The following is a 23,760-nucleotide window of genomic DNA, read 5'->3' on the forward strand; positions in this document are numbered from 1 at the left end:
TTACATAAACATGAAATCTATAATCCCTTTTTTCTCTTCAGTTTGTGGAAAATGCACTTTTCTTATTTTCCATCTTTTTAAGAAGTTTATTCACTTAAAAGGCAGAATAACAGAGAGATCTTCCATATACTGGTTCATTCTGCAAATGCGTGCAACAGCTACTGCTAAGCCAGGAGCCAGGAACTCCATCTTGGTTTTCCACATGGGTAGCAGGACTCAAGTACTTGAGCCATCATCTGCTGCCTACCAGAATGCAAATTAGGAGGAAAATGGATGGGAATTGGTGCTGGGGTTAGAACCCAGACACTCTGTAATGGAATACAGGCACCCAGAGTGGCAGCTTAACCCGTTGTTCCACCATTGCCATCCCTTTAATTTTCCAAATTCAGTTTGCTTTTAAAATTACTGTCTTGAAAATTCTAAACATTGAACAGTTTTATGTTCTTAATATAATAATATTGTGGTGACTCATTTACAACCTATGAAAGAATGAGGTAGAAATTTGACAATATTGACATGGCCAGCCTTTTAAAGAGTGTCAGGAGTGCAGCTCATCAGTACCTGAAGGGATTAATTATAATATATGAAGTTAAGCCTGCAACTCGATTTTCAGTGCTCTAAACATAATATAGTTGTTTAAAAAAAAAAAAAAAACCTTCCTTTCTCCTCCTCTCCATATTTCTGCCTTTCAAATAAATAAATCTTTAAAAATAATATAATTGTTTTAAAATAATATATATTCATTAAAGGAATTATATTTAAATAATTTTTTAAAGAATTTTTTATTTGAAAGTCAGAGTTACTAGAGAAGGAGAGGCAGAGAGAGAGAGAGGTCTTCCATCCGCTGGTTCACTTCCCAATTGGCTGCAGTGACCAGAGCTGTGCCGATCCAAAGGCAGGAGCCAAGAACTTCTTCCAGGTTTCCCACACGGGTGCAGGGGTGCAAGGACTTGGGCCCTCTTCTACTGCTTTCCCAGGCCATAGCAGAGAGCTGGATCGGAAGTAGATCAGCTGGGACTGGAACTGGCACCCATCTGGGATGCTGGCACTGCAGGAGGCGGCTTTACCTGCTATGCCACAGTGCCGGCCCCAATATTTAGTAAATTTAAAAAATTTATATTAATTGTTTATTTGAGAAACAGACATATAGACAGGCAGACAACAGGGAACCTGCATCTGTGGGTTAACTCCTCAAAGGCCCACTGTGGCCTCAGGAAAGGTTAGTGGCTAAAGAAGCTGGAAACTCATTTCATTTTTCCAATGAGTGGAAGGGGCCTAACCCCTTGAACCATCATTGCTGTCGCCAAGGGTATGAATTACCAGGAAGAGTTACAGAAGGAAAGGTGTGTGTGTGTGGTGGTGGTGGTGGTGGGGGGGGGGGAGGGGTGGAATAGGTCTTCCATTGCTGGTCAATCCCCAGATGATCACAATGGCTGGGGCTAGGCCAGGCCAAAGCCAGGAGCTGGGAACTTCATCTACATCTCCTACATGGGTAGCAGGGGCCCAAGGACTTCGATCATCTTTCCCAGGACTGGAAGCAGAGCAGTTGGGACTCAAGCTAGTATGGTTACAGGCAGCGGCCTAACCCATTACGCTACAATGCCCCAGATCAAGTTTTCCTATGCCAAAGGAAATTTTTACTTTGTTTTTGTCATGTATGCAAATTTAGTGTTGTTAATGTTATTGCTTTAAGTTGGGGGTTAAAATATATTTTTTAAGATATTGGAATACTGACAATTGTGTTCCTAGTTATACATGCAGATTCAATAGTAATATAATGTTTACTATATCTATAGTAATGATACATTTAATCTGAAAACAAAAAGTAGAACACATCAGGCTTTTTCTGTCTTCCATTTTTATAGTTGGGAAACTAAAATCTAACTAGAATTCAGAATTTAGAACACTTAAAGGAGTATTTAGCTCAGCAGCTAAGACTCTTTTCCCACATCAGTGTGTCTGGGTTAGATTCCTGGCTCCAGCTTCTGACTGTAACTTCTCACCAGTGCAGAGCCTAGGAGGCAGCAATGATGGCTGGAATAAGTGGGCTCATGCCAACCATGAAGGAGACCGGGATTACAATCCCAGGTCCCGGCTCAAGCCCTGGCTGTTGTAGGCACTTGGGAAGCTAACCAGGGAATGGAGCTCTCTCTCTGTCCCTTTGACTCTGGAGTAAGCAACAATCAAAGCACTTTGCTATTCCCTAAAAATTAAGACATTCACTTAAAATAGATTATTTAGCATTAAATATTAAACAGATTCCATTTTCCAAATAGTGCGTGGAGCAGTTAAAAATTCATACATGATAGGGGCCAGTGTTGTGATGCTGTGAGTTAAGCTTGTGGCACTGGCATACTATATTGGAATGCTGGTTCAAGTCCCTGCTGCTATACTTCAATCCAGCTTCATGCTAATGTGCCTGAGAAAGCAGTAGATGATGGCTTGCATGCTTGGGCTTCTGTCACCTATGTGGAGACCCTGACGGAATTTCTGGCTCCTGGCTTTTACCTGGCCCAGCCCTGGCTATTATAGCCATTTGAGGAGTGAACCAATCAATGGAAGGTAGCACTATCTCTCTTTCTCTTTCCCTGCTTCCCTCTGTTGCTCTTTCAAATAAATTAATTAAATCTTTTTTTTTAAAAAAAAAAGGCTAAGATAATTAAGATACAGTGTTTTTCCACAAGTTGCCATGAGCTAGTAGGGAAAATAAATAGGTGCATAGATCTTTATAATTTAATGTGGCAACTGCTATTCTGTGTGTACCTGCAGGTGAGAGACTAACTGCCCATCTTTGTAGTAAGGGATTAAGTGTGTAGTAGAGATAATTTGAGATGAGTCTGGAGGACATTAGAATTTTACTCCCAAATTAATTTCACACTGGAGTTAAAGGACAGAAGGGTGGTATGTGTGAAGTGCATGTGGCATGGCTCGAGAACTCCCAGATGTCGGTTGTTCAGCAAAGTTGGTTGTGAGGACTGTAGGAACTTTGTGCCAAGATTGATTGGTGTCTCAACAACAATAAATATTAAGTTAAAAAGTTCATGGAAAATGCATATTATGAAAAAAACGTGGATTTCAAAAACTGTACCAAAATAAACTTACATCTTGCTTTCTTTTTTGCATTGATATTTTAAAGTACCCTTGTGTGTACTGAATGCTTACTGTGGGTTAGACTTCTTGCCATGCCTTTTTCTTTCTTTAGCACTTCTAACTTACAGGCCAAAAGTTGATGTTCAAATTCACATCTAAGAGTAAAAGTGGACTCTCAGTATGATGCGCTGAGGCAACAGGGGAATCCCAGTGATCCATTGATTTGTACCAGTATGAGATCCAGGGACAGTGTGATTCCCTAGGGTTAGATGCTTCTTTGAGATCAGAACTTAGAGCCTAAGCCTTGAGCTTCTCAGCCCCTGTGTTCTCCATTAATCACCTGCAGAGATACATAGGTAAATAGGTAAGAAGGGATAGTCTTAAGGACCTCAGACTTCCTACTGCCTTGATGTTCACATGCTGTGTGTCAGGTTTTTGTTATTTTTACATATATTTTTAAAGATTTATTTACTTCAGCAGTGGAGTTGGAGGGAGGGAGACACAGGGGAGGGGACAGATCTTCCACCTACTGGTTCACTCCCCAAATGGCCGCAAGAGCTGGGGTAGGCCAGGCTGAATCCAGAAGCCTGAAATTCCATCCAGGTCTCCGCGTGGGAAGCAGGGACCCACTCACGTGGGCCATCTTCCTCTGTTTTGCCAGGTCTGTTGGCAGGGAGCTGGATCAGAAATGGAGCAGCTGGGGCTCAAACAAGTTATCATATTGAATGTCAGCATTGTAGACAGTGGTTTAACCTGTTATATCACAATACTTGCCCCAGGTTTTTTTTGTTTTGTTTTGTTTTTTAATAAAGATAAGTTTATTTAAAGCATTCTAGCATTTTCTCCCCAAACCAGTACATATTTGCTGAGATTACTGTTAAGTTATTAATTCGATTTCCTGATACTCCCATGCTATTTCTTTCTACAGACAAATTGATGGTAAACCAGAGAGGCCTTCAGTAACATATGCGACCTATAGAGGCCCTAGACACATTAGGAAATTGTTAAAGCAACAGACCTTGTTGGAAACTGTGAATCCACTGGACAGAGAAAGTGTAAGCTCTGACTCTAGTTCACACACACACATTGGTCCTTGCAGTGAGGTGGAGGATGGGATGGAGCCATCACTGTCTTCAGCTGCAACAGACATTTCTACAAAAGGATATTTGGGAGACTCTGCTTGTAGCAAAATAAGTGTCAACACAGAAAACCATCTGACAAACAACCTAGGACTTCAGAATACTGTTTCTTCTGAGGATGTTTTAAATAAAAATGATCCCGGGGGACCCGAGCGAAGTCAGCCATCCCCTTCTGCTGTGACTGACTCCAGCTTTGCTGTTGGGGAATCTGACCCCAAGCAACACTTAAGCTGTTTACCGGTTTCTCAGACTGACAGAGAAAGTGCGACACTGTTGACAGGAAGTAAAAATAGCAGAGTCACTTGCAGTCCAGCTGTTCAAAGGAAGACTACAACAGAAAATACTGTAAAGGAAAACAGCTCTGTGATGAGTGAAGGGACATCAGTGAGGAGAGAGGAGCCTGTTGGGCCTCCGATACCTACTGCTTCTGGTTTCCCTTGTAGCAGATCTGATGGGGGTGACACTGGCAAACAGGGAAGTTCCGATTTGCCAAGTCCAAGCAAATCAGTGAGGCGAGAAGACCTGCAGCTGCCAGAGAGTAAGTGTTCTGACAAGCAAGCCGTAGACAACTCATCAGAGCAGGCTGCCAGTCACACCGGCACCATTGCTCCTCAGAGACATGCTGTGGCAGACACAGAGCTTGTCGATGGTGGGGAGAGGTTATCTTCCCAAGACTCACAGAACAATCTGACTGTTACACAAATCAGCCAAGAAATGCAAAGTGCTTCGACTGGTGAACCCACAACTCCAAGTCACGTAAAAGCTCCAGAAGATGAAATTAAGTCATTGCCTGAGGATCCTGCCCTGTTGTTTGCAACAGAAGCCAAAAAGCCTGACATTAGGCCTCAGGACAGAACTACTCACACGAGAATAAACCAAAAGGATCCTGCCCCTGTAAAACACATCAGCGAATCAGCAGTGGTAGCATACTTTGAAAATGAAGTAACACCTGAATTGGATTTAGAACTTAATAAAAATCACATTTCAGAATCTCCTCTTGGCTCTGAGAGTCCTCAACAAACAAAAGTATCACCTGATGCTAAAACATCTGTTATCCTCGACTGTGAAAAAGTAAATGTCAACACGTCACCCCCTACCTTTGTTTCTGAAGCTGATGTGCTGAACGTGTTGGCCGTTCCTGCTTTGAAGAATGAGAACTCTGTGCACACTGAAACTGGAGGTGTCGACATTGTTGGTATTTCCTGTCGGCCCAGTAAGCATCAGGAAGAAAATGTGGCAAATCTTGTGGAGGTTGCGGACAGGAAAAGTTCTGTTCACCTTGACCATGCGCCTGCAGTTCTGGAATCCAGGGAAGTTCTTCATGAGAGTGAAACAAGCAAGCTTCCTCTGGGTCTCGAAGCCAGTGACACTCGCTTATTTAAGGAGAATTCATTGAGCCCCGAGTCTCGGAGCCTCTCTGAGGACCTCATTTCCTTCTCATCTAAAGGCCCTGAGAAAGCAGAACCAATGCCTTCAAACACTAAAGCAAATAAAAGCATAATGGAGACCTCTAATTCCTTGGAAACCAAAAATGGTAATATTTCCGTAGTTTTATCGAAAGCTGAAGGTCATGAACAGAACAGTGTTCCTCTTGAGTCAGATTCTGGAAGATGGAAAACTGTAGCCTTGTCTGAGATACCTGTTTCCCAAGTAGAGCCCAGAAACGTTTCTCAGGATGAACTTTCTTCTTTTCCATTTGAAGTTACATATCCGACAGCAGAGCCTATTTTATCAGAATTAACTGCTCCAGAGGTTGAAGAGGGCAAAAATCTTCGATCAGTGGATCCTAAGATTAAAGAGAAATGCTCAGATGCTGTCCCTAATGGTCAAGCTGAGGATTCTCCTTCTGCTCCCAAACGTCAAAGTGTACAAGACACAGAGGCAGACCCCTTGGCTTATCCTCCTGTACGACAGGAGCAAGTGACTGGGCCAGTGGCACAGAATCATGAAGCAGACACTTGTGCGAGTCGTCATTCTTTGGGTATCCGTGGGAATAAAAAGACTTCTGGTCCCTCAGAAATAGCAGAACTCAGCTCAAATGTTTCCCCCAAATTCCAAGAAACTGATAGCACAAAAGTAAATTTGCCTTTTCTAGGTTCTGATGTCAGTTTGGAAAAAAACATTTTTGCATGTGAAGATTCAAGTCTTCCTAATGCACCTTCTGTCCTGAGGTCAGAAAAGAAAGAGAACACTCATTTTCTAACTGGAGCTATCCATAGTGTGTCGTCTTCCTCTAGTCACCCTGATGGAGTTAGTGAGGTTATAAGGTCGCATAAGCCTCAAGATCATTTTGATTCTGGGAAAGTTACCAGAGCCCTTCCATGTGAAAGTGCTCCCTTAACTGACCTGCTGTACCCTAACAGCCCTTATCTGGAATTTGAAACACCTGTCCCAGCAGAGGCAGTGGGGACTCCATTTCAGGAACATCTGGGGGTTTGTACTGGGAGAGCAGCTCTTGATTTCTCAACTACGGCCCAGTTGGAGGGTCCCATGGAAGCAGAGCCTGAAGCAGTTGCTGGGGCTCCAGCGTCAGTTAACAGCTCAAGCCAGCAGTGTTCTGAAGCCTCTGCTGAGCACATAGAAGCAAGGAGAAGAGCACATGACCGACTTCTGGGCCTCAAGAGTGGTTTACTCAAAAAGGCGGATACATTGATTGGTGAGATTTTTAGTCCTGTCAGGGAGGAACTAAAATCCAGATCCTACCAAGAGCATATAGCCATACAGGACGTAATGAATACAGGCACCCTGAGAGAAGACATCCCTGAGAAAAACCCCTCAGCAGGGACGCTAGCAAGGGTGCACCCGACAGAGCGTTTGGACGAACAGGACATGGAAATCATGTCGGACGTCAAGGAAGAAGAGGCAGCCTGTGTCTCACCTACAGCTGGTGAGGGGAGTCTCCTTCTTGGTTCAGATAGAATGGATGTGTCTTGTTTGTTAGAAGATAAAGCTAGGGAATTAGTCAATGAGGTTATTTGTTCAGTCCACAAAACTTTGACAAATGATGCTTTTGAGGATACTGAGTCTACCTGGGGTTCTGAACTTCAGGCTGATGCTTCAAAAATTCTGAACAGTGGAAGTGTTAAGCCACATGATACAGTTAGGGAGTCCTCAGTATCAGGACAGGCAGTAAATCAAAGCACACATGAAATTAGTGACAATAAATTATTAAGTAGGTTCTTTTCTGTGAGTAATTTAGTTAGTGGCACAGAGTCAATTAAAGGAAGAGAAATTGTTCCCTACCAAGAACCTCCGTTTTCTGGAGATGGAACTGGACAGTCTGACAGTATAAACTTGCAGAGATCGGATACGGTTTTACTACCTGAGGACATGCCTCATAAAAGGTTAGGTGATAGGGAAAAAACAGATTTGCTTCTCAATGAGGACTGTAAGATAGCAGAAATAGAGTGTGGGGATGATCGTAAAACTGGGACAGAAGATAGAAGAACTCTTGTATTAAATTTCGAGTGGCCCCCATTGGTAAATGATGACATCCACACACCTGGTACCTCAAAAGGCAGTTTATCTGATAGTCTTGTGTGTTTATCTGAAAAAACCTTGCCAGGACATAGTAAAGGCACACCCCTTGTAATGTCAGAAATAGGGAAAGTACACAAAAAGGATAATGAAGTCACTATAGGAAATCTCAAGCTTGTACCTTCCATGTTCGAAATAGGAAAAACTAACAAAAATGATGCCGAATTGGATATTATGAAATATGGGGCCGTTCCTCCTATGTTAGAAATGGGAAGAGAATGTAAAACAGACATTGACTTGACAGTCACAAAAATTGAACCCAGAGGTGGTGTTTTTAAAATGGGAGAAGTCTACCAGATGGATGCTGAAAGGTATATTGACAAAACAGAGGCAGTACCTGTCTCTTTAGGAATGGAAAAAGCCTGTAGGATGGGGGATCCTGAAGGGGATATTGGCAAAACAGAGGCGATGCATGTTCTGTCAGAAGTGAAAAATGTCCACCAAAAGGATGCTGAAGGGGACATTGCAAAGGCTGAGGTGACACCTGTTACACTAGAAATGGAAAGCATTTGCCAGAAGCGTGCTGAAGGAGATGTAGGCAAGACTGTGGTGACGTCTGTTATGCTAGAAGTGGAAAACAACTGCCAAAAAGACATTGTAGGGACTACCGAGAAGGCCGAAGTGGCACCTGTCGTGTTAGAAATGGGAGGCATTTGTCAAAAGGATGAGGAAGGGGAATTGGCAAGAACTGAAGTGAGATCTGTTGGATTGGAAATGGAAAGTATCCATGCAAAGGATGTGGAAAGAAGTAGTGATAAAACTGAGACGAGACCCGTCATGTTAGAAGTCATGAATATTTACCACAAAGACGCCGAAGGGATTACTGGAAAGATGGAGCAACCTATTTTGGAAATGGAAACCATTTACCAAAAGGAAGCTGCAGAGAAGAGTAGGAATGCTGAAATGGTACCTTTTGTGTTAGAAGTGAGAGAGGCACACAAGGAGGCAACACCTGCTGGCCTAGAAATGGAAACGGCATGCAGAAGGGGCGCTGAGGAGACTCCTAGAACAGTTACATCCGTGCCCTCCATGATGGAGATGGAAAGACTGTCCCCAGAAGATTCTGGTGGAAGCACTGGGGAACATGAAGTGTTTTCCACAGTTGTAGATACTGAGAGAACATTTGGAACAGGGCTGGAATTGACAGTTCCACAAATGGAAGCCATGCCTCCTATATTTGAAATTGAAAAAAAAACCCAAATATATGCTGAAGAGAGTGTTGGAGAAGTGGAAGAAGAGCCCGCTGAAGTAAAGGAAGGTTTCATAGTACATGACAATAGAGTTGCTTCACATTTCAGGGGCTATGAATCACCTACACTAAGTAGGGATTATGAGGGCTATCCTGCCTTAGCTGTGCCAAGTTTTCAACCTGAAGATAACATAGTGAGGCTAGACCAAAGAATGTCTGTTACTGTAATTTATGACAACAGGGGAGATGTGGATTACAGCAATGACAAAGAAGAATCGAATTTAGCCTTTGTTTCTCAGGATGAGCAAGAAAATTCTTCCTTTACTATATTATATGATGAGCCCCTTCAAGACGAGGACAGGTATGCTTGTGCAGAAGTAAGAACACAGTCTGTCTTGTTTCCTGATGTGTCACCTGACAGTGTACCCATATTGGCATGCGAAAGGTCCGAGAGCAGAACTGACCTTGTCCATCATTTTGAGAAAGATACTAAATCGAGTGAGACATTTGATAGTGATAATTCAGAAGTGTTCTTAGCAGTGGAGGCCAAAAGATACAAAATTTACCCTTTAGCTCTGTCACCCATTTACGAGGATGACAGCTCCCAGGAGGAAATCTTGTCTAGTGAGGTCTCACCTGGTCACCATGGCTCCACAAAATCAAGAGAGAGTGCAAACCAGTCCTCGTCTGTATTATCACTTCTGCAGTCAGTGTCAGAGCGTTTGAAGATGAATTTTGATGAAGATGACCGACAGCCAGTGGAGAAGGAGGAGGAGGAGGGGGTGGAGGTGGAGGAGGAGGAGGAGGAGGAGGAAACATTGCATACAGGAAGTCTGAGAGCTCCAAGGAGGGAGCACATTACCTTGGAGTTACCAGATCCTTCCATCACATTCTGCCCTGATGATGATCAGGAAAGCACCACAATTTCTAAGAATTCATATGTGTTGTCGAATGAACCTACTACCTCCAATCTGCAAATTGGTTTGTGGCCAGAAAAGACTTCATTTCTACAAAAATCTGACCTTACTTCTAAGCTACACTCTTCTTTAAAGAGTGCTTATCATCAGTATTTGCAAGCTTCCAGAACTCACTCCTCAGAAAAAGGAGCCAGATTTGGTGGGATATTTCAGGAACCAGTGTCAAAATATTTCTGTGTTCAAGACCCCTCAGGCAGATTGAACCCATACGTAGAGGTAAGTTATTTTGATTTTTAACTAAGTAAAGCTTTGGGTTGTGAAATTATCTAAAAGCTTATTAAGAAATCAGTAATTTTTAAATTGTGTCAAATTTTGTTTTTAAAAAATAACCATGATTTATTCTTTGGAGTATATCATAATTCCTATATTTTTAGTTGGACTATTAAATTGAGAAAACAAAATTGCTTAGAATTTAAAAGGTATAAAAGGGAAGCAAGTTACTTTACAGTTCTTTGACAATGTATTTTCAAATTAAATTAACAGCATTCTGAATTTCTCAAGGTGCTGTCTGTGGAGAAATTATCACTTTCCATTAGTTTATGTGTCTCAAGAAAATATTTCTGTTGGGTAGAATTTATAAGGATTTGTTTGAAAGCTTCTTGCTGTAGTTATTTATGTTGTTATTCATACAGAGCAGGGCAGTAAAAAGCCTAAGAGCTGAAAAATACTGAAAACATATTTTGAAATTCAATTACATTTTTCTTTGACTTAGAAATATTTCAGTGTCTGATGTGGGGTATTCTTTGAACATGGGACACTTGCCTTTCTGAAATTCCCCAACTCAGGGAACTTTCTTGACCTTGAATGGCCCAAGTAGCAAATAGTAATATTTGAATACTAACCAGTGCCTTGTGAGAAATGATGGGATTTTACAAAGTGTTTCTTTCATGGTTCCCCGTTACCTACCAAATCAAGCTGAACCTCTTCACTGTGTATTTTGAAGTTCCTAAATCTGTTTTGTCTAGCTTTGTCTCCCCAAAGCTCTGGATAAACACTCCATTTTCTACCACTGCGCTTTTTCTCAAAATTATTATTTTCCTGTAATTCTTTTTTCTGCAATCCCCACCCCAACCACCCACATTTTTTTCACTCATTGATGGGTACCAAATCAGAATTAGATAGGTGGAATAAGTTTCTAGTGTTACACATCATAGTTGGGTAACCATAGTTCATAATAGCTTAGTATATATTATATGAACAAACAGAAGAAAGATGCTCCAAGCCTCCAATCTTGAAGTATGTCATAGAAGAGAAAATGTTGATTATTATGTTTTGGTCAGTACAAGTTGTATGCATGTATTAAAATGTCACACTGTAGCCTATAAATATGTACAATTAGTGTAAATTTTTAAAAAAAATGTTTTTAAAGGAACCCTGGCTTTTCAGGATCCTCTCAATATTACTTCTGCCTGGAAGCCTCTTCGAAACTTCCTTGCACTATCTCCTCGCCTCCATGGTGGTTCTGTTTGCATAACCTGGTGTTTTCTTTGTATCTAACCTGTGTATCTAACTTAGTTTCAGCTTAGAAGAGTAGTTCCCATGTAATCATCCACTTCCCCCTTCTGAACTATACACTTTCTGAGGGCAGAGGCACACATTACTTTCCAATATATTTACTTTTTTCTCCCACATTTCTAAGGAAAGACTTTGCTCAGTACATCCCCTAAGTAAATATGTGGTAAATTGGATTTAAGACTACTAAGAATGTGAACTGTGTGAATTTCCACTGTGAAGACCCATTTCTTCCATGTTTATATTTCAGAATGTTGACAAACAAATTCTGAGATGTAACCCAAGACCTGGGAAGGTAAGCCTGACTTTCTTAGGCAAACGAAGATACAAGGTGACAAATACGATTACTTTTCAGATTAGTTAGTTTTAACTAACTTACAAGATGATAATTTTACTCAAGGACTTAGCATCTAAAATAAAATGAGTTGACTACTAAATAAAATGAGTTGAATACTCGGGAGCAGAAGTGTTCCAAATTCTTACTTTTTTTTTCTTTCAGATTTTGAAGTATTTCCAAATTTATAATGAGATTATCCGGAGAAGGGACCCATGCTTAAACACAAAATTCACTTGTGTTTCACATACACCTAATATATATGTAGTCTGAAGGTCATTTTATGCAATGCTTTTGATGTCTGTTTAGACTGTGACCTATCAGGAGGCCAGGTGTGAAATTTTCAACTTTTGAGGCCGACATTGTGGCATAGTGTGCAAAGCTGCTGGCTGAGATGCTGGCATCGCATTTGGGCTCTGTTTGAGCCCTGGCTGCTCCACCTCCGATCCAGCTCCCCACTAATGGCCCGGGAAAGCAGTGGAAGATGACCCAAGTGCTGGGGACCCTGCACCCATGTGGGAGACCCAGAAGAAACTGTTGGCTCCTGGTTCAGTCTGGCTCAGCCCTAGCTGTTGTGGCCATTTGGAGAGTGAACCAGCAGATGGAAAATCTGTCTCTCTAACTTCTGACTTCCAAATAAATAACTTAACAATTTTTCAATTTTTGTGTCAAAAGGTCTAAGATTCTGGTTCAGTTTTTAGATTAGGGATGCTCAACCTCTATTTGCTCTTAATGTGTTTAGAATATTTTCTATATTTTAGGACATTTTACAACCATAGATGTGTATTTTTAAACAGATTATTTGTTCAAAAGGCAGAGTGAGAGAGAGAGAGAGAGAGAGAGAGAGAGAGAGAGAGAGAGAGAGAGAGAGAGGTTTTCCATCTGCTGGTTCACTCCCCAGGAGACCGGAGCTGCTGGGCCAATCTGAAGCAAGGATCCAGGAGCTTCCTTCAGATCTCCCATGCAGATGCAGGGTCCCAAGGAATTGGGCCATATTCTACTGCTTTTCCAGGCCACAGCAGGGTTCTGGATCAGAAATGGAGCAGCTAGAACTCAAACTGGCACACATATGGGATACCAGCACTTCAGGCTGCAGCTTTACCCACTACACCACAGTACCAGCCCCGGTAAATGCATTTTTAAAATGAGTTTTTGTGGTTCCTTCCTGCGTGCTCTAGATGGTTATCTATGATCTCCATGGAAGTAGATATAAACAAGAGGTCTACTGTAATATTCCTGATGCTACATCATGGTCCTTTCCAAATGGAGTACTGATAAAAGTTGTAAGAGGCTGGTAAGTAATCTCTCCGAATTTTACAAGTTTTCTGAAATTGTGTCTTCTTACTGTTTATGCTGTTTGCATTTTTTATTAAAGTATAAACAAGTTTCCTCTGGTTTTTTGAGATTTTTGAAATAGAGCATTATAACATGTTCTCTTACTAGGGCAGAAAATATAGGCTGTTTTCAGTGCTTAAAACTGTCAGCCACAAGACCTAACACACACAATCGGTATAATCACTGCTGTCTTATAACTGCACTGTTAGCAGTGTAGGATCTGCAAGTTGAGTTGAATACTAAATGCTTCAGATGAACGAAGCATAGCTTTGAAAATGAGTTCAGAATCTGTGGGATGCTAAGGAATGTGGGGCCCACACAGTTCAAGTCATGTGTATAGCAGACGTGCTCAAGAAATGAAGGATTCTTTGTATGGTCTAAACAGGAGGGAGAATCTCATTAGTTACTATGGACCATGTCTCATGGGCATGCTGGAGGCAGAGTTTCTTTGTCTAGTGTTTGGGTTACCAACCCAGTCAGTTTCATGTAGTAAGCAGTAGGCTGTGGTGTTGTCAACATATCATAAACCAGGACATGTGTTCTGTATCATCCAGCAACAGGAACATTATGGTAGAAGTTTAATTTGGAATGATTAAACTATTATTTTTAATACAGATGTATAGCTTTGTATATAAATCTATCAAATAAATACATACATAGAGACATAAACTTAACATTGTAAAAGTATTTTTATTTCCCAGTTGTGTGTATTTTTATTCTTAGGCTATTTTCGTTACTTAACTTAGCCTATGTCATTGTTTGAAAATTAGGATCGTATGCTAATAGTGGAAGATAGCTTAGCTTAAAACATTTAAGTATATGAAATGGTCCATGACTTTCTATTTTATGTTTCATTTCTTAAAAAATTATAACTGATCACTGCATTTTTATTTGTCTAGCTGGATTTTGTATGAGAAGCCACATTTCCAAGGTCAGAAATGTGTGTTAGAAGAAGGTGAAAAGGTATTAAATCATGACTGGATTCTTCAGAACAGAAAACACCCACAAAGAAACTTTGTATTGGGTTCTATCAAACGTGTCTTAAAGGTAACAAACTATAGATTTCTCCAGAGTTGTTATTTGGTTTTGTCATGTTGTGCTATGGCCTAGCAATGCTTAGAAATGCTTGCTACTATTTTATTGACTTTGTTCATTAATGTTTTGATAATCTTTTGAATTTATATATATAAAATGTTGGAGTAAATAATACTTTAAAATATTTACTGTAAACTGGCCTATCAAATTTTATATATATATATGTATATATATAAAAGATTTATTTATTTGAAAGGTGGAGTTTCAGAGAGGCAGAGGCAGAAGCAGAGAGAGAGAGAGCGAGCTCTTTCATCCACTGGTTCACTCTTCAAATGGCTACAATAGCTTGAACTGGGCCAATTTGAAGCCAGGAGCAGGAGCCGCCTCTGGGTCTCCCTCACCGGTGCAGGGGCCCAAAGACTTGGGCCACCTTCTGCTTCTTTCCCAGGCCATAGCAGAGAGCTGGATAGGAAGTGGAGCAGCGGGGTCTCGAACTGGCACCCATATGGGATGCCAGCACTGTAGATGGCGGTTTTACTTGCTATGCCACAGCACCAGCTCACATCTACATATCTTTCTATCTATATAGACAGACAGCACTGGCCCATATATATCTATATATCTATGTCTATATCTATATATGTAGATAGGTAGATAGATAGATCGATATATATGCACACACATACACACACACAATTGAGAAAATGCTATCTATATGTTTAGAAAAGAGCCAATATTTCCAAATTATCTTCCTCTAGTGTAGATTGTCAGTAGTTTCTCCTTATCTTCAGGGAAATACATTCCAAGACTCAGAAGATTTCCAAAACCCTAGACACTACCACACCCTATACTAGGAATCTTCTTAAGGGTCATAGAAAATGGAATTAAAAGATAAATTTGGCCGGCGCCGTGGCTCAACAGGCTAATCCTCCACCTTGCGGCGCCAGCACACCGGGTTCTAGTCCCGGTCGGGGCACCGATCCTGTCCCGGTTGCCCCTCTTCCAGGCCAGCTCTCTGCTGTGGCCAGGGAGTGCAGTGGAGGATGGCCCAAGTGTTTGGGCTCTGTACCCCAGGGGAGACCAGGATAAGCACCTGGCTCCTGCCATCGGAACAGCGCGGTGCGCCAGCCGCAGCGCGCTACCGCGGCGGCCATTGGAGGGTGAACCAACGGCAAAAGGAAGACCTTTCTCTCTGTCTCTCACTGTCCAGTCTGCCTGTCAAAAAAAAAAAAAGAAAAAAAAAAGAAAAAAATAAAAAAATAAAAAAAAAGATAAATTTAATGTGGTGCAAAAATTTTTTTGAATTGGAAAGAGGAAGATGTTATCTTTATTTTCTGTTTAGCAAATACTATGCAATGCTAAGATGAGGAAGATTTATAATAATAAAATATTTTGTAAGAAGTTCTGTGATGATTTAGAAGAGGGGTGAGAGTGATTAGGACAGATCTCAGATAAGGACAGAATTGTCTCATTATTAAGATTTATTTCATGTGGGAGTATAGGTACACATGTGATAGTTAATGGATTTTTTTCACGTTATTGAAATCTATGTACTTAGAATCTGTGAATTGAGGCAAACCCTATTATGATTAGGATCAATGCTATTAAAATTCTAGATAGTTAGAAATATCCTACATAAAAAGAGAATACAAGAAAATTCAAGTTATAAAGAGACCTCTGCATGTATTTTGTGAGTCAATACTTCTTGCAAAAACTATAAACAAACATATTTACCAAATGTTTGCATTTGCTTCTGGACTCCGTACTGTGGTGGGCAGTGGGAATAGAAAATGCAGGTGAGATGTGGCCCCTTATTGCTACTTAACATAAGAAACAGCTGAGTCAATGGCCATATGATGTGAAAAGTGCTCTGTGCAGGAGCACACAAGGGGCACTTCGCCTCTTGGGAAGATGTACTTGATTGGTATTCTGAAAGGGTGAACTGGAATTTGGCAGTATGGGACATGTGAGGGAGCTCCTGAGCGAGCCAATTCTGTCAAATACAGAGATGACCTTGGTGGCACTACAAGGAGATTTCAGATTTCTAAAGTGGCCATTTTTATTGAAAGACTGAATTGTGACCTGTGCCATTCTGCAAATAACATTTGCATGTTCCCCTAAATAACACACTAGAAATGCCTTGAGATGAGTAGTTAGTTTGTAGGTGGACTTTTCTAAGATTTATGTAACTTGGGGTTTTGTGCCTTTCTTGTGAATATTAGGCACCATGCCAAGCCCACTGGTGGAGGCTGAGGAGGAATAAATAATATACAGCAAACAACCACTTCCTCAACCCCCTAAAAATCAAACAACAATGAAACAAATTCAGTCTGGTGAGCATGGGTATTTGAATGGATATTTGCATGTCCATTATTTGCTTAGAATATAATAAAGAATAAGTCATGCTTGCATTTTTTAAACTTCCCTTGTTTTAAGAGCCTTTTTTTTTTTTTGCTTGAAGTGTTAATGCCCACATGTATTAAACAGGTAGCAATTTTTAGTGAGGAAGGAAAATATAGCTATTGAGCATTGAATGGAAAAGTCATTAGCATTGTTCTAAATAGTAATGATCAAGCATCAAATGGCTTCCTTTTTCCAACCTTTTCAAACTTTTGCCTATTGATAGTTTCATTTTCATGGCCGTTGTTGCCATGACAAATGCAGAGGCCTTTGTCAACTTTATCTTGTTTCATCAACTTAATTATAGTTGCACACATTTGGGTAGTCAAAACTTTAATATCAGGAATAGACATTTGGCTTAGTGGTAAGACACCCATGCGCCATATTGAAGGATCTGGGTCACACTTCTGATTCTAGCTACCTAGTAATAATGCAGACCCTCGGTGGCAGGAGGTGGTGGCTGTAATTGTTGGAGCCCTGCAACTTAAGTGGGAGACCTGGTTTGAGTTCCCAGGCCCCAGTCACTGTAGACATTTGTGGAGTGAACCAGCCGATGGGAGTTCCCTTCCTTCTCCCTCTTTCTCTACCTCTCAAGTAAAAATAAATAAATAAAACTTTAATGTCCTTTAAGGATAATATTTTCACAGCAGCTTTGCTTTGCTGTGAAGGGTATTACAGTTACCATCAATCATCAACAATTACAGATTCTACTTAGGTGTCATCTTTGCTTCCAGTGAAATTAATTGGGGGTGGGGTTGGCAGTGCCATTAATTTTTTCTCAAATTAGAATAAATGAGTATGGCAAATTACTGTGTTTCCTGTATACTTAGCATTTTTTTTAAGGACATAACATTTTTTTTTCAGCCTTTACTAATGAACCAAGAGAGAGATATGTTGTTAGATCACAGCCTGGAGGTGTCTTATGTAAAGTGGAAAAAAAATTTTTTTTCTTTCTGTTTTTGTTAAGTGTAATTTATTTCTACCCTGTTTCCCCTCCCATATTTCTGCTAATACTTTAATGTGGGATACTTCAAAAAAAAAATTGTGGAAAATGAAGTTAAGATTACTTCTGTGCCAAAAGATTTTATAATCCATGCATACCAAGAGTCCTCAAAAAGCTCATGAAAATTTGTATTATAAAACAGCGATTCATGGATTTCATAAATTTTGTACAAAATCAACTTTTTAAAAAAAGATTATTTATTTGAAAGAGTTACTCAGAGAGAGGAGGAGAGGCAGAGAGAGAGAGGTCTTCTATCCATTGGTTCACTCCCCAATTGGCCGCAATAGCCAGAGCTGCACAGATCTGAAGCCAGGAGCCAGGAGCTTCCTCTGGGTCTTCCTATGTGGATGCAGGGGCCCAAGCACTTGGGCCAACCTCTACTGCTTTCCCAGGCCATAGCAGAAAGCTGGATCGGAAGTGGAGCAGCCAGGTCTCAAACCGGTACCCATATGGGATGCCGGCACTGCAGGCAGCAGCTTTACCTGCTACAACACAGTGCTGGACCCCAAAATTAACTTTTAGTTCCATTTTTCATAAGTGTTTTTGAATTATCTTTATAGTATAAGCCTGCAAGTTTCAGAAAGATTTGTTTGTAAAGTACAACATGACTAGAAAGGTCTGGAGAGGAGTCATAGGTGAACTTAAGAAGTCTTAGAGTGAACTGCTCACTTTTGCGAGGTTACTGCAAGGTGTCCGTTAGTTGCTCATGTTGACTACCTTGGTCCATGGAGAATTGTCCAAGTCCTCCCAAAGATTCTCCCATGAAAAGAACAAAACTTACCCGTGAAATATTTTTCAGTCTACTTGACCAACAATTGGACTTCTAGTAAAGATAGATATCTGAGAACCTGTGCCTTCTTATCTTTGTCTATTTTCATTTTTCCACACTGTCATCGTGGTTTTGTTGTTAGGCTTTTTCCTTCTGTGTTGTTGAGTCTTGAATGCCTCTAAGCTTTTTCTCTTTGAAAGTACACCACCCAAACATTGTTTGTATAACACAATGCAGAGGAAACTTGTTTGTGTGAGACACTTGGTTATGTATTCTGTTACTCTCTACCTCAGGTCCCTAGGGGAACATTCATAGGGTGTTAGTGGAAATCATGTCACTAGAACTCTATTATAAATAGCATACTAAAGAGCCTTGAAGATTTACTGGTGACTGTTCTGGACAGTCTGGATAGTTCTGAAATGAAACTGTAAAAGGAAATTCTAGGTTACACATCGTAGTACATTGCATTTTAGAACTAATTCTCTGGAAATGAGACATAAACTTTTACATATTGATAACAGTGCTTGAGAACTTAGTTTAAGAAAAGGCTGAAAGATCAGATTATGTTTTTAAAATTTTAAAACTGAAAAAATGATATTGTTCAATCTCTAAAAAGTGCCATCTCTGATTGTCATTGCATTTACCTATTTTATTAAGGCTTATTAATTTGAATTTCACAGTGTTATAGGTAGGTGAGCATTATGCTATTAAAAGTTGAGTTGTGCAGTTAGATACTTCTGAGTGCTAACATAGATTGTGTTTTCAGACAGAAGCATATCTGTAATTTCAAAGAAGGAGAAAAATTTGTGGCTTTGATCCTTTTGATATCTAAGAAAGGATAGAATCTTTCTAAAGCTAGAACCTGGCTACTATAAGATATTTTCGAGTGATAAAGAATATAGAAAATTATCCCACTTGTTGAGGTTGGAGAAACATCAGCAAAGCTGCAAGTCCAAAGTAGAGGTGGAGACCGCTTGAAGTCTGGCCTGGCTGTAGAGATGTGGGGACTTCAAGTAGCTCACCAGCATGGTGCTGCGTTATAAGGCAGACATGTGAATGTGGTGCAGATGGGTCTTGAAGCCAGGAGTGTCATGGGAAAATTCTAACTGGTTTAGCTGTAGAAAGAGTAACTAGTGCTTGACTTGTGGCTGTGACTTGGTCCATGGTCTGGGCCTCACCATGGCCATGATAGTGGCAAGAAGTGAGTGACATACAAGTGAAATCATAAGGTGAAGCTTGACAGGACATGGTGACAGTGGGTCCATAATTTTTAAAGACCTGTTATGGAGTTCAGGGTCATATTTCACAATGCCTTTCTTCAAAACAACTTGCACTGAAGAAAATAGAGTTCCACAAGTAGGAAAACGGATTTCCTTGACCCTCACCTCTGATTCCTACTTCTTTTGTCAATGTAAATTAAATAAACACACTGAAGGGGTAGTGCCTCTCCATTATTTATTTTTTAATGTTCCCCATGAGATCAGCTTTTATTTAACTCCCTTCCTCCTTTTTGGCTGTGTTATGCTTCGAAGAAGGAAGATTTACAGACATTTGGCACTCAAATAGTTTGTTAACTCTGAATACTGCTTCATGGTGTAAGTTCTTAAAAAACTGTAAAAAAAAAATCTGTAGAATAATTTTCCCATCCATAACGTTTATAATTTTCATGTTATTAGTGTATTATCTTAAAAGCTTATTTTAAAATAAATAAAATAAAAAAAATTTTTAAATAATATTTTAAAATAGATAAAAGATTGAAACAATGCCTTTCCCCAACTTTTTTTTTTTTTTTTTTTGATAAGAAAGTTAACTGAACAAGGAGAATAATTGTGACTGGGTGTCCAGGGCATTGAGATACTGGACTGTGTGTCTCCTGAGAACTTAAAAGCCAGATTACTTGTGTGTGTGTGTTTTTTTTTTCAGGATTGCAGCATTCCAGAGATAGAACTTTGCCCACAGTCTGACCCAGCATGTTGTCCTGTCTTCATCCAGCGAGCTGTGCCCAATTTGGAAGAACTGAATATCCCCAAGTCTGTGTCCTTCACTGTGAAGTCAGGAGTGTATGTATCAGTTTTGCTTTGCTGTGGTGATTGATGACCAACAACGGTAGCTTTATTTTCATAAATCAATAGGGAACATGCATATTTCTGAAGTTTTAGTTAATTAATTTTGTTTATAAGCCTGGATATCCAAGAAAGACAACTGTAGGAATTAAAACAGATTCTGTCTGTCTATGGATCCAATTAAGGCTTTGATACATGACTTACAGGAGTAGCTATAAAATTCTCAGATGGCATTCTTTTTTTTTTTTAAACAGACAGAGTGGACAGTGAGAGAGAGAGAGAGAGAGAGAGAAAGGTCTTCCTGTACCGTTGGTTCACCCTCCAATGGCCATGGTGGCCAGCGTGCTGCGGCTGGCGCACCGCATTGATCTGATGGCAGGAGCCAGGTGCTTCTCCTGGTCTCCCATGGGGTGCAGGGCCCAAGGACTTGGGCCATCCTCCACTGCACTCCCTGGCCACAGCAGAGAGCTGGCCTGGAAGAGGGGCAACCGGGACAGAATCCGGTGCCCCAACTGGGGCTAGAACCCGGTGTGCCGGCGCCGCAAGGCAGAGGATTAGCCTATTGAGCCGCGGCGCTGGCCTCAAATGGCATTCTTGATAGATGGATCCACTGTCTTTTCACTCCTAGAACTTTGGAATTAAGAAACAAAAACCACACCTGACCTGGAATCCTGGACCCTGAACTCCTTCCAGGATGCCTAAGTGCTAATAATTACTGAATTCCTCTGCTGTGCTAGCCATATGTCACTTTTATTTTGGTTATTATTCCTCTGTTTTAATAAGCAGGTGATGCTGTAATCTTTTTTTTTTTAATAGGCAGAGTTAGACAGAGATAGACAGAGAGAAAGGTCTTCCTTTTCTGTTGGTTCACCCCCTAAATTGCTGCTACGGCCGGTGCACTGCGCTGATCCGAAGCCAGGAGCCAGGTGCTTCTCCTGGTCTTCCATGCAGGTGCAGGGTCCAAGCACTTGGGCCATCCTCCACTGCCTTCTTAGGCCACAGCAGAGAGCTGGACTGGAAGAGGAGCAACTGGTACAGAATCCGGTGCCCCAACCAGGACTAGAACCCAGTGTGCCGGCGCTGCAGGCGGAGGATTAGCCTAGTGAGCCGCGGCGCCAGCGGATGCTGTAATCTTGATAATAATGATGAGAGTACCTGCTGTTAAGCACAGATTTGATACTAGGCTTCTCTGGTTCCAAAGGCGTCTGTAGGACCATTGTTTTAAGTTCAACCCCAGATTGTCTCATATCAGAAATGCCTGTGGATGCCTGGCTCAGCGCGGACTTCTCCCTTGCACTGTTTTTATCTGCTCCAATGATGGGGTGGGGGAGCATGTTTCTGTGTCTCCTCCAGCTGTGAATTAGAACTCTTGGGTAGACCTGGTAATTGCCCCATCCATGGGAAATGTCTGTAATTATCCAGCTTGGCTAGAAGATAGATGGTTCTTTTGGGAATCTTATTTAAAATATTGTTCCTGAAGCAACCAGTAGAACTGACATCAATTCTAAAAATCTGGGTCAAAATGTAAAATGCCTAGTGGATCCCCACTCTAATTGCCCCAGTTTAAAAAATAGTGGAATGTGTTAGAATGGTTTTGAGTTGCCAGTTACATCCTGCTTGAATGAAAGATACCACGTGTTTTAGATGTTAGAAAAATTAGGAAAAGTAATGCCTGGCACTTGGCAAAAGTATTAGACTTATTATGGATAGACAGGGTATCAATGTAAATACCTAAGAACATGTTCAGTGTTGTTTTGGTGTGCTGTCTGGCTATTCACTTTGTGTTGTACTAGTGTCAATCTGTGATAGAGAATCTAAGTGTCTTTTGCTTACAGAGGTGGACTAAAATGTTATTATATTTTTAAACAACCATCTTTTTCATATTTAGTTGGCTTGCCTACCCAGATGTTAATTTCAAGGGGCAGGCTACAGTTCTGGAGGAAGACCATGGGCTCTTTGAGATTTCTGCCACAGAAATGAAATCACTGCAACCTCTTCAAATGGTAAGCAGATTAAAAAAACTCATGACTCCACAATTAAATCACTGTGACAATTGCTCATTCATCCCCATCTCCAGACATGAATATGTGAGCAATCTGAATTGGTAAACTATATAATTTTGTTTCTTTATATTGCAGAGAATACATGTGATACATTTCTGAATTTACTTGGCCAAATTAATTACCGTACATGGAAGTTTCCTTACAAGCATTATTTTGAAAATTCTGAATATTTCATGAAGTTTTCTAAATTTGTTTTGTTGATGCCTATTAGAAAATGAAATGTAGTCAGTTATACTCTTCCACTACAGTAATGAATGACAGGCTCAGCCTTAATAAGTGGACAGTCCCATCAATATTTACTTCCCTAAAGATAAAAAGTGCCTGCAGTAGTTTTATTGTTGTTGCAAGCATTTTTAGTGGGGAACTATTCAACTAAATGTTGACTCTGTCAAAACCACTTTTGATTGTCCTGTGCCTTTAAAGAAATAGAAAGTAGGAAAAACTAAGAAGTTTTAAGAAACATGGTCCTGTTGAATGGCATTTGAAAGAAGAAAATTAATAGAATTCAGGGTTTTTGGTAAGGAATCGATTTCTTTTTTTAATTCAGTACAACTATGAGATCACAAAGACATCAAGTGTGATTAAAAAGTGTGGAAAGGAGAAGTGGGGTTAGCTCAGTGCTCTAATTTAGAAGGCCCAGGTAACTGTAGGAAAGACCACTGGAATGACTCAGAAGAGTACTGTGCCCCATGAGATTTCTTTTTTTTTTTTTTTAAACTTTTATTTAATGAATATAAATTTCCAGTATACAGCTTATGGATTACAATGGCTTCCCCTTCCCATAATTTCCCTCCCACCCGCAACCCTCCCCTCTCCCGCTCCCTCTCCCTTTCAATTCACATCAAGATTCATTTTCAATTCTATTTATATACAGAAGATCAATTTAGTATAAATACTTCAAAAGTTTGCACCCACATAGAAACACAAAGTGAAACATACTGTTTGAGTACTAGTTATAGCATTAAATCAAAATGTACAGTACATTAAGGACAGAGATCCCACATCAGGAGCAAGCGCACAGTGGCTCCTGTTGTTGACCCAACAAATTGACACTCTCGTTTATGGCGCCAGTAACCACCCTAGGCTGTCGTCATGAGTTGCCAAGGCTATGGAAGCCTTCCAAGTTCCCCGACTCTGATCATATTTAGACAAGGTCATAAAAGACAGGTTGAGGATAGTAACCAATGATCCTAAGAGTGGCCTTAACCAGGTCTGAACAATTATACAGCATTAAGTGGGGAAGAGGACCATCAGTACACACAGGTTGGGAGTAGAGCCATTGGTGGTAGAGTAGAGGTTATGATTACAAAGGAA

The 23,760-nt window shown here is 40.6% G+C and overlaps 1 protein-coding gene across 1 annotated transcript in view; it reads left to right on the forward strand.

Moving 5' to 3' along the window:
• CRYBG3 (crystallin beta-gamma domain containing 3) overlaps positions 1-23,760 on the forward strand; it is a 135,734-nt gene that overhangs the window by 53,173 nt on the left and 58,801 nt on the right. Inside the window, exons 4-9 of the mRNA XM_062206721.1 lie at positions 4,019-10,148; positions 11,695-11,739; positions 12,957-13,072; positions 14,013-14,160; positions 20,244-20,380; positions 22,272-22,386. Of these exons, the coding sequence (XP_062062705.1) occupies positions 4,019-10,148; positions 11,695-11,739; positions 12,957-13,072; positions 14,013-14,160; positions 20,244-20,380; positions 22,272-22,386 (6,691 nt within the window). The remainder of the gene's footprint in view (positions 1-4,018; positions 10,149-11,694; positions 11,740-12,956; positions 13,073-14,012; positions 14,161-20,243; positions 20,381-22,271; positions 22,387-23,760) is intronic.

This window comes from Lepus europaeus, chromosome 2, assembly GCF_033115175.1.
Source record: "Lepus europaeus isolate LE1 chromosome 2, mLepTim1.pri, whole genome shotgun sequence".
In the NCBI taxonomy this organism is placed as follows: domain Eukaryota; kingdom Metazoa; phylum Chordata; class Mammalia; order Lagomorpha; family Leporidae; genus Lepus; species Lepus europaeus.